General features: G+C 41.8%; 1 protein-coding gene across 1 annotated transcript in view; it reads right to left on the minus strand.

Annotated features, from left to right (window-relative positions):
• The window catches only part of LOC116901440 (CD302 antigen), a 127773-nt gene that overhangs the window by 52121 nt on the left and 58988 nt on the right, over window positions 1-16664 (minus strand). Inside the window, exons 24-30 of the mRNA XM_032903368.1 lie at window positions 14947-15076; window positions 13206-13432; window positions 10198-10363; window positions 8261-8428; window positions 6395-6511; window positions 3535-3729; window positions 418-644 (exon numbers count right to left, since the gene is read on the minus strand). Coding sequence (XP_032759259.1) covers window positions 418-644; window positions 3535-3729; window positions 6395-6511; window positions 8261-8428; window positions 10198-10363; window positions 13206-13432; window positions 14947-15076 — 1230 coding nt within the window. The remainder of the gene's footprint in view (window positions 1-417; window positions 645-3534; window positions 3730-6394; window positions 6512-8260; window positions 8429-10197; window positions 10364-13205; window positions 13433-14946; window positions 15077-16664) is intronic.

Consider the following 16664-nt stretch of genomic DNA (forward strand, 5'->3'; position numbering starts at 1 on the left):
TGTGAAGTTTAAATAACTCACTATCAGCTACCACATAAATGACGGATGTGCCATTCATACTGAAGTTTAGGATTCTCTGGCTCCGTGCTGTTTACAGAAAGAAACTTTCCAACTGGTCCTCCCCAAGCAAAGGACAAAGCTCAGAGGTGGAGCACAGGAGACTGATCACTAGATCCACAATTAAAAGACCCCCAAATCACACAGCCTGAAAGAGATACTGTTGAGTTATTAACCCAGCAAACCCCTGAGATGGCGGGGCCACTTGCATTCTATAATTTTATTTATTCCATGATATAAGAGGCAAGAAACCACTAGGATTAATCCACTATTACATTTTGAGTTAGTATCTTATGCTTAAAATCTCCAACTTTCGAAGCTACAGCTTTGGAAAATTTCTGGAAGCAAAATGGGACTTACATCATGACTCGAGAGCCCAACCCAGAGAGGGAATCCGTCACGGTTCACAACATCTTCCAGAAAGAGCTTCCCGTTTGGGTTGTGAACACTCGCCAACTCTCCCCCGCTCTGAGAGCACTCATTCAGGGCTTCATACCAGGTCACCTTCTTCTGAATGACATTATAGACGCCGTCCTCATATGGGATGACCTGGGGCAGGGTGCTATTGTGCTTGTCCTTGTAGTCAACTATAACATCGAACATAAAAGGGCCGGTAAGAGCAAAGGGTTTCAAGTCCACAAACACATTAACGTGAGAGGTCAAATGCAAACGTTGCCTTTACTATCCTCACAGCACATACGAAAGGCTCTTAAATACGATAGTTGTCTTATTGACTTAAAAAATGCTTGACATGATGGCAAAGTTATTAACCACTTGGATATGTGAGACTGACGGGATGGGGGGCAGACACACACACACACACACACACACACACACACACACACACACACACACACACACTTCTAAAAAATAAAACCAGCAGTGAGGTTATAAATAAAAGACTGAGTACATTTTAAAACGAGGACAAATATCTTGTACAGGGTTCCAGCTAATCACACAGGTTCCCTGCTCCATCCCAAAGATGGAGAATAACGCTCTCCTGCTGTAACTGTGGACTGAGCACAGGAACATCTGTACGGAGAATACAGCATGGAGAGAAGACAAAGGGTAACTTTACAATTGAGAAATTACCATCACAGCCTTGACCAGAAAGATCAGTTCTGAAACCAGCAGTGATGCTGGTAGTATCTGTCATTCACAGGCTAGTGTAAAAATGACACCTTTTCCCAAACTCAAAATCACAGTTTAATCACAGGGAGATAAGACAACAGATAGCCTCAAAACTGTCGAGTCATCAGAAAGAAGTGAAGTCCTCACAGATAGGAGGGACCATGGCTGAGTCTAATGCAGTATCCTGAATGGTTATCTGAATAGAAAAGTACACTAAGTAAAAACTAAGGGGACAGGAGGCTGGGCTTGGTGGCACATACCTTTAATCCCAGCTCTTGGGAAACAGAGGCAGTCGGATATCTGAGTTCAAGGCCAGACTGGTCTGGAACAGAGCAAGTTCCAGAACAGCCAGAGCCACACAAAGTAAACCCTGTCTTGTAAACCAAAACCAACCAACCAACCAACCAACCAAAAAGCTAGGGGGATATGAATAATGACCAGGCTTTGGTTAATTCTTGTGCAGCAGCTAATGTTGGTTTATTAGTTGGGATAAATCTACCATAATAATGGCATGCTAAAGATGTCAGCAACAGGGAAATTGGTTATGGGGTAGTGAGAATTCTCAGTTCTAACTGTGTAATGTCCCTGCAAATCTATATTTAGTCTAAAATGAATATTGTATTAAAGTGTATTATTGAAAGAAGGAAACCATTTTGGCAAGAGGAAAACAGACAAACTTACAAATGCATAGCAGGGCATACAGGGAACAATGAAGTTGAGAAAGATGTCCAATGACAAAGAAGGGGAGAAGTGGGAGAAGCTTAGACATTAGGAAGAGAGACTGGTGCCTAACGACTGATAAGACAAGAACACGGGAGAGACAGATCTCCATCACAGTACTCTGCAGCTCCTGGAGCAGAGACTGTTCACATGGGGCGTCCCCGCCACAGGCCTCGCCTCAGCAGAGGGCTTAGAGCAGGCTGATCATAATAAAGTTCTTAAGCTGATGATGAATTTTGTTATTTACATTTCAAAATAGGTTTAAGGATTAGACGAGATTGTAAGACATGCATTTTGCCCGGAATGTCAAAATTCTATCTATGTATACTTTCTTTTCTTTCTTTCTTTTTTTCTTTTTTTCTTTATTTCTTTTAAAATAAAAGTTCTATCCCTCTCTCACGATTCAATTATGAAGTGCTACCTCCTAATTCTCACTGGGCTCCATGTTTACCCACTAATCTAAGTCTTGTTTACAAAGGATAAAAAAGTTAACGCTGTCTCACCAGCAATGTTTCCCTTCTGGAGTCTGAGACCAGAAAACAAAGGCCAGGGTTTTGTTTTCTTTGTAACTTCTGTCGTTCCACACGTGGGACTAAATGGAAAGCAAGCTCTGCAGACACACATGCTGTTACATGTATGTCACTAGCGGAACTAATGGTTTTACACCCTCCTCCTCTGGAATGAGACCACACAGGCTGTGGTTTCATTACTGCTGTGGTTTAAATATGAAATGTCCCCGCTGGGCTGATGACACTGTTTGGGGAGGTTGTGGAACCTTATGGAGGCAGAAGCTCCTTGAAAAAAGTGGGTCACTGGGTGGGTTTGAGGTTATATAGTCCTGCTGTACTTTCTGTTTACTTTCTGTTTCATGAACGTGTGGTAATGTGACAGCCTCCTGCTCCTGCCATCATGCCCCACCCCTGCCTGCTGCCATGTCTTCCCCACCATGATTGACCCTATCACCTAGAACTACAATCCAAAATAAATCCTTTCTCTCTTAAGTTGTTTATTCAGTGTTGTTGGGGTAACCTTCCCTTAATAGTGTATGAAGGTGTGCCCCGGCGTGTTCACTGTTGACAGCTGTACTGGCATTGAGCTAAGTGCGGGCAAGATGATGGAATTGTAATTTCTGTGATCCCTCACCGGTTTTCTATTTGTAAATGCTTGTCCTTTTTCACCTGCCCAAAAGATGAAGGTCAGATAGCCCTCAATGACTTACCGCAGCCTAAGAGATAAATCGAGTGTTGTCTTGTTGTCGATCGGTTCAAACTGGAATGTGGCTTTTTGTTTAATGAGCTGATGGCCCACAGCCAGGGCCAGGAAGTACAGGGGTGGGACTTCCGGTCTGAGAGAGGCAAGAGACTCGAGGAGGCAAAGGGGGATGTGGAAGGAGCAGAACGGAAACAGAATGGAGCTATAAGCAGACAGTTTGAACCTCGGGCAGAGATGGGATGGTGGAGAAGTTAGGAGAAGTTTAGATGGGCTAGCTGAGAGACTGCTCCGGCAAAAGGCATACAAACTATATAAAAGTCTCCGTGTGTTAATTAAAACTTCAACCGGGACCCATGAAAGCCCCACAATACAGGGTATTTTATCACAACAACGAAAAGTGACTAAGGCTCTTACCCATTTCAATTTTACAAGCAAAAATGCTGTGCTGGTAAAAATGAAGTGTTTCTTCAATAATATTGAAGGACTGAATATCCCAGAAGCCATCAGTACTTAGACCAGCCAAAAATTTGCCATTTTTCACAGTTGGTCTCCCCTTTCTCCAGTGTGTGTAAGACAATGCAGTTTTATCAAACCACATCAAAGAATTGTCTAGGAAAGAAACACATTTTTTCTATACTTAAGAGATTAAATCAAAATTTCAGTTTCGGTTTAAGTATTTCAAATCACCAATTTATTTTCTCCTTTCTATACCTTCTAAAAGGTTGTCTGATTAACTATACCTCTAAAATATGTCTTCTAATATAACAGTAAATTGTGTTCATTTTTAACTTGAAAATATAAATTATAAATATGAAACATTTAACTATAATTCCACTCTTTAACAGCCTTCATCAAATATCCATTCTTCTTACATATACTTTTAACTATAACATAAATGACCATAACGATTTTTTTAAATTCTCCGTATCTTATAAAATTAATAAAAGAAATGATTTCCTCTGTACACAATTGTGCCTACTCAAAAGTGAAAGATTTTAACACATTTCATTTCAATGTGGAGAACAAGCTTCTCAACAAACATTGCTAAATGCTGGCTAGTCACAAAACTATGAATGTGAGCTCCTTGCTGTTACCAAAAAAAACCAAAAACCAAAAACCAAAAAACCCTCAAAATACAGCATAGACATAGATATAAAACCAAAAACTAGAGAACACATAAAACAAACACAGGTTTTCAATGTGGCCTTGCAGTAGACAAAGGAATGCTTCTCAATGAGGAGTCTGAAAAACTGTCATCATTTAAATCACAAATTAGAATAAAGAAATTATGTCACCATTACCTACACACCCCTATTGTCCTGCTCCTTTTCTTTCCCTGATCACCGTCTCAACTCTCAACACATCTTGACATCCAGCTGCACCAAGGACACAAGAACAATCCATGCATGTTTTGTTCTTGCTGTGTGTCACGTGCTTTCTGCCACCGTTTCTTTCTCCCACCCACACTTATCAGCCTCCTGATCAATATAACACTGTGGTGTATAAATTTACTAGCTGGAAGAGAGGCTTGTTTCTCACCAGGTTTGAAGTATCGGTTACCTGTTGACTTAGTAACTTTTACTCATGGCTTCACTACTGAAAAGTCAGATGGCACAGCCAAGGCATGGTGACCCATGTGTTTAATCCCAGCACTCAGGAGGCAGAGGCAGGAGGATCTCTGTGAGTTCCAGGCCAGCCTGAACATAAATGAGTCCAGAACAGCAAGAGTTACACAGAGAAACTCTGTCTCAAAAACAAACAAACAAACAAACAAAAAAAAACCAAAAACAAATAAAAAGGCTTTAAGACTCCAAACTCAGGGGTTGGGGATATAGCTCAGAGGTAGAGTGCTTGCCTAGGAAGCGCAAGGCCCTGGGTTCGGTCCCCAGCTCTGGAAAAAAAAAAAAGACTCCAAACTCATTGTATATTCTAATATTTTGAAATAACTAAAAATAGTGATTTCTAGGTATCAGTTAGATCAGTAAGAATCACATCTAACTCTCCTTGCTTTCTATACATTCCTCAGATGTCCATATATTTTAATAAGAGAATTTTTAGTTATACATTTGATGAAACAAGTTAAGATAACTTAATAGTAGTTTTCATATCTGAAGATGTTTTCATAGAGAATGCATTTTCAGTTGTTTCTGACAATACCATGACGAAATACACAGGAGAACATAATTTATTTCACTAAGTTTCTAAGTTAGCGCGGAAGGCGATGGCTTCCTGTCATCTTCATGCATTCTGTCCCCCGCACCACTCCTGTTGTCCTCCCTCCCTATACGACAGTCCCTTTCTGTGTTTGTGTCATATGCATTCCATTCCCGGAGGGTAAAATTCAAGTATGTACGCCTGAGTTCGACCTCTTCTGCTCTGAACAATCCTTTCCAGGGGAACAAGCACCGAGTGCCGTACCCTAGACAACTTGTCAGTTTTAAAAACACTTACATTCTTATCCATAGTCCCACATCTTACACATCTACTGACACCGACTGAACTCTGGTGGAAAGGGCTTCTTGGGAAAGCGCAGCTCTGAAAGTGCCCACCCTAGAGAGGGAAGGAGAGGCAGAAGCACATGGCCTGCTGGGACCAGCCTGGGTCTGCTCTTTCTCTCCCTGCTTGCTCTGATGTAGCTCTGCAGCTTGGTCTACTACTGTGTCCATTTGGATTTCATGCAGACCCTCCATGACATGCCTACAGACTGATTTGCCTCCCTAATATTAAGACCTCCATGAACTTCAGGATGCCTGTGATTTCCCTTCTAATTTGGTCTCATTTACTTTCTATTAGACACAGGATTTTAAGGTTTGTCCATATCAATGATATTTGGAAACATGGTATTTAATCCAAATTTCAACTATCCCACCCCACCATTAGACCATGAACCTTATTCTTCTGTTGTTTGCTATACACATATCCTATAAACCAGAAGGGGCAGTGACATCAATACAAATGTGACACTGTGTTTGTTCTTCTCACGGAAGCTGGGGGCTTATATAGGAGTGTGGTCATTTTAATTAGTTCTGAGTTACCAGGAAGAAGAGCGGAGATGCAAAATTATTCTCTACCATATAAATCTAAGATTGGGGGTTAGGCTGTGTTAGTGGCAGAGTAGAGACACAAAAACCTTACTGGTATTATTACATGCCGTATTACATATATAACACATGTTGGTGCATCATCAAACGCGGTCTCTAAAGGACTATATTTTGTGATTTGATAACTAGATTATGACGGAGTGCTAACGGAGCGACCTGCTGTTGCCACTTACTCTCATAGGTTATTCCTAGCATGACCCACGAGGCGATGTAATTGTAGTACAGAAGCTGCTCCACGACAAAGGTATTCTCCTCCTCAGTTCGAACACTCAGACTATGTGCTTTAGAATCTGTCAAAATAAAAAAGGCTAATTTTAATAACTACTTGGTATAGAATACTCTGTTTCGCTTGAAAGAGTCAGGAAGTTCTACTCCCCAGGTTTATACCTTTAAAACTTAGATAGTCTCGGAATACTAGAAACACACACACACACAAACACAACACACACACACACAAAAACACACACACACACGCACATGCACACGCACATGCATACTGAAACTGTATGTGCTCACAAAGGTGACAGGCTATGCAGCATTCAAACGTTCTGCTGTACATCTGGCCTCATGGGACATGGGCAGTTTGGCAGCTGAGCAGAGAACTTAAAGCATCCACTTTGTTTCCTTCATTTAAAGCTCACTTTCTGATGGCTGTTTAAAGACTACCATGTAATAAACTAAACTATTATAATTCTAAATTAAAATACAATTACATCATTTCCTTCTGAACCTCTTAATGTGCTATAAGGCCTTCCTTAGACATTACTGCTACATTAGAGTTAAAGAAAGTTATTATTTCCAAAATGAGTTGCTCAGAAAAAAAAAAAAAATCAAAGGGGTTTCCCAGAAAAAGTACGCATGGATAAGCATTTGGGAACACTAGATACAAAGTTGAGCTAGTTCATTTATGCCAGTGTTTCTTTTTTATTATTGCTTTTATTTTATTTTTCATTAGTGAAAAATATATTTTTTTCTACATACAATATATCTTGATTGTGATTTCCACTACCCTACTCCCCCAGTTTCTCCCTACCTCCCCTTCCCATCTGGATACAACTCCCTTCTGTTTCTCATAAGAAAACAGACAGGCATCTAAAAGATAGTAATAAAATAAAACATAATAAGACAGAACAAAAGCCAACAGAAGGAAAAGAACCAAAGAAAATGCACAAGAAAGAGAAAGAGACCCAGAGACCCATTCATTCACATGTTTAGGAACCCCATAAAAACCAAAACCAGAAGCCATAATCAATACACAAAACAATAAACAATAACTTAGAAAAACAATCAATAAAAAGAAAAGGCCCTGCATGACATTAAGGGACAAGGACCCTCCAAGGATGCTGTTGAGTTCATCTTCTGTTGGCATCGACCACTGGCCATGCAGCCTGCCTGTAAGAGTAGTTGCTTTCCCCAGTGAGACTTCCTTGGAGAAGAAACTAAGTTTTCATCTGCAAGTGGTCATCAATTAGATAGCTCCTGGGTTAGGGATGGGGGCATGTGTCTGGTTTTCCTTTCAGCTCTAGGACCCCATCAGGCCCTGTGCCTGCTGCCTCAGTCTCTGTGAGTTCATGTTATGCCAGTATTTCTCAAAGTATCCCTTGTGCTTTGATACACGGGGTATACAGTCTAGTGTTTCTCAAAACCTATCCTATCTTTTTTTTTTTTTTTTTAATTTTTAGAAACCAGTGCTCTTAAGACACAGCACACTCTGGGGGGTAATGACAGAATAATGACAGAATACTTTTGATACGATCTCTGCACACAGCTCCTGGTTCCTTCTGTTCCATCATTCAAAAGTTACAGACCCTCAGGGTTTTACTGGGGATGGCTCTGGGTCTGAGACCATGGCTCCAATTGGTGTAACTGAGTTTCCTGCTACTCGGGGTGACCTGTGTGTCTTCGGTCAGTCTAGCCTGACCCCTTCTCTGTTCTCTAGTGAGAATGAGGAGGGTTAGTTACTTGGGGACGGATCTTCACAGCGGGTGACGTGCAGTGCGGGTGCGCCCCAATGCTTGATGGCAGAAGTGCATACTCACGCAGCTGCTGGCACATGGACTGCACCTCCTCCGGGGTGACTGTCTTATGCCTGTTCTTTGTGATCATGAAGTTGTAGCAGGCGTTCTGGAACGGTATCCATGGGGTGCTCTGCACAGGAGAGGGGCACTTAGCACTGTCCAGTGGTCTGACCTCCTCCTCGGTCTCATCTGGGAGGAAAAGTAAGTGGTGAGAACTCTAATTTCAGATGTAAATGTTAAATCCTGTTTCACAGCCATTAGGCTTGATTGGTGGGAAACACGCAGGAAGTGAGGAAGTGACAACCTCGGGTCTGTTTACCCTCGGATATAGCACGAAGCGCGCTGGCGCTCTGTGGTGAGGAAATTATTTGACATAATTTTCTTACTCCTGCTGTGGAGTGGAGGAATGTGGGGGGAAAAAAGAGGCGTTTTTAGGTTACACGAGTTTCTGTCTTCCTGCCTTATTAAATGTCAAGTGCCAGGAACCTCCTCAGAGGGACTCTATAAACATATTAATTAACAATAGGCACCTAGCTGTAACCGTGAGATTCACTCGCGCATTTCTGCTTAGTGGCATCTCTAATTTTAATGGAATAGTTATTCTTTTAACAAAGTTAAACAGAAATATCATTTAGAAGATGGCCTTTAGAGTATGTTTTTTTTTATTCTATGAAAAATTAATACACTCAAGAGGATGCAAATATAGATATGCTAAACTCAAAATAATTCAGACGGGCTTATTATGCCTTAGAAACTATCGGGCACCTTTCTCCCATTTTGCAACAAATCCCTTTGTCTCAGAAATAGTGTGTTCTTTCTACCACAAACCACACGAATGTGGGCCCCTGGTTGGGCCGGGGATTGCATGTTCAACTCAGGACAAGCCCATTGGATCCTAAGAGTTTGAAAAGTGGGATTCAGAAATCATTAACTCGTCTCCAGTGACAGGCAGAAGTGAGCGTTGCAGAGCAGTCTTGTTCCGCTCCTCACAGAGAGAGCAGAAAGTTCACAAGGGCAGAGTGCTGACATAGAGAGACAGGAAGGACAGGCACACGGCACACCTCTGGGTTTCTGTCTTCTTGTTGGTGTTGGAGACTTTTTGTTTATTTTCTTTTTGTGCTTTGAGACGGCATCGTGCTATGTAGCCTTGGCTGGTCTGGAATTTCCTATGTAGCCCAGGCTGGCCTCACACTCATAGAGAGCTGCCTGTCTGAGGCTCCCTAGTACTAGGTGTTTGAAGCCCGTCTCGGGTGGTTGAGTTCTATCCTCGTTTGCAGGGTGGTGGTCTAAATTCCCTTCTGACTGAAGCTGCCTCAAGCGTGTGCGGCTCCGTATAATCAACTGAGCCTTTGTTTTTGAGACAGGGTCTTGCCTGGCAGCCCAGCCTCGCATTTGCGAGTCTTCTGCTCCACCTCCGAGTGCTGGGCTTAAAGGTATGTGCCGCCATGCCTGGAATTTCAACAGTGGCTTAAGATGTTAGTCGTTGATGTTAAGAATTAATTAAGAAAGAGTTCCTGTAAGTTAGCTTTCTAAGTGTATATAAAATAAAAATACATGTGAGACTGTATATGACAATCAATGTCACCTGGTGTATAAAAGACAAACTCCAAAATAAGAACTAAGGACAAAGCAACTTGTAGTCGATAATTCTGAGTACAAATCTTTGCACCAGTTCTGTTGGGGGGAAAATGACTATGATGGCTCACAGCATCTGTCACTCCAGACGTCCTCTGACATCCTCTTCTGGCTTGATGGATGCTAGGCATGCACATGGTGCACAGACGCCCATACTACCCAAACACCCATACACATAATAAAAACACAGTTTTGAAAAGGACATGATAATGATTTCCTTATAATCCCCTAAGACAAAGTAAGATTTTGCAAAACCGACCAGAGAGACAAGAATCTACTGCTGGGGACGGGTGGTGGAATGAAAACGGTTGGAATTCACGTACTTCCTGGGTAGTAGCAAATGGCTCCCGGCTGGCTGTCGTCGCAGTCGGCTGTTTTCCAGAATCCGTCCGTGTCTAATATCACGCAGTCATCAAGCTGCTCGTTGCTTCCAGCCCAGTTACTAAAATGAAGACGTTTCCCATCTGACCAACCAAAGTTGAGTTCATCCTATGAGGCGCAGAAATTCATTTCAGAGACAATAATTGACATTATCTCTTTTATATTACTTTAACCCATGAGATCAAATGATTCTTACTTGCATTTCATACTGTGTTGAGCACTACCTGAAATGTCTGGGTCCTTGTGAACAACCGTCTGAGAGGGCCCTGGCAGGTCACAGGTCACTGAGAGTGAGTGCGGCTGGAACCCCGTTCAGGGTGTTAGACCCTAGACTCTGTGGTCCTAACTATAATGCTGCTCACAGATCATCAGAACTGCTCGTCAGAAACCAGAAAGCTAAAATGGAGTGAGAACCACTTTGTGTACGGAGCACTCTGGAGACAACATGGCATACTAGAAAGAACAGAAAGGAGGAACCTATGTGGTGTCAACCGTGGTCCAACCACTTAGGAGCTTTTGATTTGTGACACTGACCCTCCAGCTTTCCAGCCCTTTGTTGGGAAGTGGCTGTGACACAAGACTGGACTAGTGCAAAATGCATAACCAGGAGCAGACTGGCCCCCAGAGCTACAGAAACGTTCATTCCTCAGTCTCGTCTCTTCAAGCCTGTGCATATTATACTACCGCGCACACTGGTCTCTGGGACAAAGCAGCTTCCATTTCAGTGTTTTGTATCAGTCTAGAAGCCTCTAAACACTTGTCTATAGAACTTGACAAGACCCGATCACCCACCTGTCTTGAGAATGGCTTTATGTGGTACTACTGGGGCGCTAGGCCTTAATAACTAATGCTGGCCCAATTGCATTAAAGGCCTTCTCGAGGCCCAAGGGAAGGTCCAAACTAGGAAACAGCCTTTGGAGCTTCCTTCCACCACAGATAAATCCTCCTGCCCCACCTCTCCATATTGAACGTGAAATCCCCTGATGAAGACTATAAATACCTAAGCTTTTAACATCAACTCTTTCATTGATCTTGATTTGAACCTGGCTTTTCCACACTAACACTAGGCTTTTTTTTTAGCTGCACAAGGGAAACCCATTCGTTTTTCTGTTCTTAGAACCTAAGGAGGGGCAGGGGGTGTTATCTCCTTTGGTGTCCCTTGATGTCCTTTCATGTACAAACTGCCAGGATCCTTGACTCTCTCTGACATGTCTCTCACATAAGGACTTGTTCCCCCTGCTCCTTCCTGATAGTCACTACAGTGTCCTGAGTGATGCTCCATCATCTGTCCCAACCACTGACTTTGGGATGTCTTAAATACTTAAATGACCTATGCTGTGACCCTGCTTTGGATTTCATGCAACCAAGAATGGCTATACTTGAGATACAGAGAGCATGATTTATTTCAGGTCAACGTCAGTTTCTTTATGAATGTACATAAAAACAACAGTGCTCACAACTCCAGGCTCGCACTTCTGGTCTTTCGGTACTTCCCTAGTGAAGTGTTACCCAAATAAAAGGAAAGTTACATTATTTCTGTTCCGTTTAGAAATCTTCAAATGTTTCAATATACAATGTTACAATCCTGTTATGTTGCAAAGACTTAAGACAGTTTAGGAAGACATATAGACAACAGTCACAGAATATGTAGCATAAAGGAGAAGGGAAAGAGAAGCATCTGTCAAGACTGAGGAGAGAGAGAAAGGCTGGCACGATGGCTCAGAGGGTAGAACATTTGCTGCACAGTCCTGAGAACCTGAGTTCCCTCCCAACAACCCAAATGTGGAAGGAGGAACAACGAAGTTGTCCTCTGAGCTCTACATGTGTGCCCCCCCAACACACACACCCCACCACCTATACTACTACTACTACTACTACTACTACTACTACTACTACTACTACTACTACTACTACTAAATAGAAAATAGACTAAAGAAAAGATTACAATCCTTAAGTGGGAAATACAGTAACTCAAGAACGCCCAGTAAAATACTTCTGATACTTTGTTATCAGCGACTTTCCATTAAACAGTGAAAATTTTACTCTACAGCTTGGGCTCACCTGGGACTCATTCTATAGACCAGGCTGGCACTGAACTTATGATAATCCTCCTGCTTCAGGCTCCTAAGTGTTGGGATTACACATATGAAGGAACCACACCTTAATAACAGGAATTATAGTACAAGTGATTTAAAATTTTCTTCTTTTAATTTATTATATTTTACAATTTTTAAGTGTATATGTATGTGTATATATGATGTGTGATGTGTGCATGTCAGTGTGTGTGTGTGATGTGCATGTATGTATGCTTGTATATGTGATGTCTATGTGTGTTTTTGTGATGTGCACATGTGTGTGTGGATGTATGTGTGTATGATGTGCATGTGATTTTGTGTGATATGCACCTGTATGTGTATATGTATGTATGTATTAGATGTGCACATGCCTCTCTGTGTGTGATGTGCATGTGTCTGTGTGTGTATATGTGTGTAAGTGAGGTGTGTCCACATCTGGGTGTGTGATGTCCATGTGTCTGTGTGTGTATGTGTTCATGCAGTGGCACACATGCGCCCTGTTCAGGTGTGGAGGTCTAAGAGCAATGTCAGGTGCTAGTCTTTTCATTTGATCTTATCTGAGACAGAGCCCCTTGTTTGCCTGTGTGTTTAACTTCTTTCTGCTAACTCTGAAAGTGGTGGAAAATTCTCAACACTTTACCACGCCAAACCCTACTGGCACTAGAGACCTGACAACTTCTGATTCTAGCTCAGTCAACAAAGAAAAATAAGAAAAGGTGGTCAATGAGTCACGCCCACTTCAATGTTTTTTAAAATCTCTCACTATATGTTAAAAGACAAAGTATCAGACATCCATGGAGTTAACTGCATAGGATTTTAAGATGCTGCTTTCTTTTAGTCTACGAGGGGAGCTAACAGGAAGAACAGAAACGTACGTCCTGGCTGGAGAGTCCGATCCAGAAGGAGGTGTTGCGCAGGGCGGCCTGCACGGCGAGGAAGGCCTGCTGGTAAGGGTCTGTGATGCTCACCAGCCGCATGCCCTCTGTCAGACACTCCTTCAGAGCAGCGTGCCAGGTCAGGGGCTTCGAGACGATTTTGTACAGGTTATTTAGATACCTCACGGTTTCCGAAGTGTTCTCCCAGGGCTGCCCGTCTTCAATTTCTATTTGTAAGAGAAAAGAACAACAGCTCCTCCCACACACTGTGCCAAGGCATGGAAGTCTGTCGGATCTCACCCGTTCCTGGTTTACTTCAGACATCCCTGGCCTGTTTATTTTAGCTTTCTGTTGAGTGACTTAGGCATGTCTTGCTGAATGGCTTAGGTAAACTATCTGACTTGGGACTTCTCGTTTCTGAAACCAGGACACCCTTGGTTAGTTGCTTTGATCGGGAGGAGAAAGCTGCACCTGAAGTATATCCTGCTTTAGGGTTCTTATCTGAGTAAGGAAGTCATCAGAGAGCGTGGGATAAAGGGCAAGGATTAACTGAGCCAGAAAAGCTCTGCGAAGGAACATGAAACACGTGCTTCAGGTTCTCATTACATAACCAAACCTCTTATTTAAACATTCATTAAAACCTTATTGTGGGCAATTAAAAATAAGGCAATATATTATTAAGAAAAACTGGGTGGCTTCTATTTCATTTTTTCCCTCTCACTATGGAGCCCTGGCTGTCCCGGAACTCCCTATGAGTATCAGGCTGGCCTTGAATTTACAGATTCATCTTCCTCTCCCTCACAAGTGCTGGGATTAAAGGAACGTGCCACCCAGTGTGGGTGTTTTCTACTTTTGAAGTACATGTTTTTCCTTCCTTTGACTACAGAAAGGTGCAGACTGCTTCAAACCTAGTGTTTCCTATCTGTCGGCTGAATTTAACAGTGTTTGTACAGTACCGCCCTTTTCCTCACATAAACACTAAAATCTGCAAAGTATCTGAATCGAAAGAACATTGAATCCTAGCTGGTGAGAGCACTGAACATTCTTTAGATGACTATTAACATCGTCCTCCACAGACTTAATTTTTATATTTAACTGTGGCAATACAACTTGGAAAAACCACAGTCTTTATGAGATAATCTGCCTCACTGTGTCAATATGAACTTGTCGATGCTAAAAATGTAAGCTACGAAACTATAAGATTATTTGAATTCATTTGTAAGACTTTTGGCAAAAGGAACTCTATGTATCTCACAGCATAAAGTATGGTAAACATCAAGGTGACAGTTGACACTGTGAGGGCTAAAGTTATGTTTTAAGTTTTAATTATTGTGCTTAAGAGATTTATAAAACAAACAAACAGAAGCCTCTAACGGGTAGTAACCGGTAAGCCCCATTGCCCAAGAGAACTTCCTGGAATGCTGGGAGCTCTTCATGTAAGATAGCAAGCCATACACTGTCACTTTTATAAACAAGGTTGGTTGCCCCAACTGCACAGAATGTGCTTGATCACATGTGGGTGGGAGAAACATAGGCCCGAAGTACATCAGGAAGTGTGCTTGCCCCCTATTGGTCACAGCCAGGAAGTACACATTCTTATTTTGGGACTACTATATGGGAATCCCATGTATGGCCCTGGCCAGTGTCCATCTTCCCATTCAGTATTTAATAAAGCTTGCTTCAAATTTGGCTCAAAAATGGTGGTAGTGATCTTACTGTTGCCCAGTGGGATTAATAATACCTGAGTACTTCTGACAGAGAGACAGAGAGTGGCGTTCTGAACAGGATGTAAAATTCCAGGTCCCAGTAAGCGGTGACTTTTTGAGATTAAGAATCAAGGCGCAGTGGAAGTGAGACTCATCATCAAAGAACTAAAAAGAAAGGCAAATGTTAGTGCGGTCATGGAGCGAATATTCTGAAGCTCCCTGAAAGAAATGAAAAGTTTGGATTTTAAGTTGGTGTTTCTTCTTCCCCATGCAAACCAACCAACCAACAACAACAACAAAAAAAACCCAAACAACAACAACAACAACAACAAAACCAAAACAACAACAACCAACACAACAATAAAAAGACCCAACACAACTCATGAAAGAACTTACCATGGAATATCTAAAGAAGAAGAACAACAAAAAAAATGTGACTAAGAAAAAGCAGATAACTTTAGAAACTAAAAAGTGTTCACATAGATACACATAGTTTTATTAAACAGATAAAGAAGACCTCTTAGAAATAGGAAAAAAACAACCACAGGAATTCTAATCTCTCCGAAGTCACTCTTGATAATCCAAGTAAGCAAAATACAATTAATTAATTCAACTAATAGCTGTGGGTACTTTTTTTTGTGTGTACATGTTTGGGTGTATGTTCACAAGCATGTGTGTGGATGCATGTTCACAGTATGTGTGGGTTAATAATGTTTTTTTTTCCTCAATCGTTTCCACTAATTTTTGAGAGAAAGGTCTCTCACCTGCTGATCTCTGACTTAGCCGGACTAGCAGGACAGCAAAACTCAGGGATCCTCCTTCTCTCCGCCTCCCCAGGGCTGGGATATGGGCTCGTGCTACACACCTGCCTTTTATGTAGGCTTGGGGATCAACTCATGTCCTCCTGGTTGTAAGGCAGGGGCCTTTACCCGCTGGGACATCTTTCCAGTCTCTTTATAAACATTTTATAATAATAAACTGTACTGCATACTAAACAATTCTCCTTGGGGTTTTCCTACATTATTCATTATGGGAACTTAATAATGAAGTAAAAACACTGAGATGTAGTTCTATTCCTAGTATTATTCCGCATGTAAAACTAAGAAAAGGGGCTGCAATATGGCTCAGTAGGTAAAGGCGCTTGCAGCCAAGCTTGAGCCCCTGAGTTTCACACCTGGATCCCATGTGGTGGGAAGAGAAAGCCAGCTCACACGCTGTCCTCTGATATCCTCACATGCCCAGTGGCATGAACCCACATGCAAACATGTGCGTACACATGTATACAAAACAAATAAACATGTGTTTAAAAAACACAAAAAACGGGTTGGGGATTTAGCTCAGTGGTAGAGCGCTTGCCTAGGAAGCGCAAGGCCCTGGGTTCGGTCCCCAGCTCCGAAAAAAAGAACCAAAAAAAAAATCAAAAAACACGCTTATACTAGGATTAAAAAATTGAATCACTAAATGAGAGTTACATGAAAATAGAAACAAAGTAATTATAGAACATAATGGGAAATAATCAAAGGGGGATATGATCAAAACATATATAGAGCAAATATGGATTATTAAATATATTTAAAAGGGAGAGAAATGAAGAGTTCAATGTGAGAGACTGGGTAATTCTAAGAAAGACAGAATAGGAAAATACAGATGTGCTATTGGTCGCTGTAAGTAAAAGACTGCACTGGAGGTGAGAGACAGGGCGAAGAACCCAAGACATGCATCTGATTTTGCTTTGCACAATCACTAAGTAATG

Source organism: Rattus rattus, chromosome 5, assembly GCF_011064425.1.
Source record: "Rattus rattus isolate New Zealand chromosome 5, Rrattus_CSIRO_v1, whole genome shotgun sequence".
In the NCBI taxonomy this organism is placed as follows: Eukaryota; Metazoa; Chordata; class Mammalia; order Rodentia; family Muridae; genus Rattus; species Rattus rattus.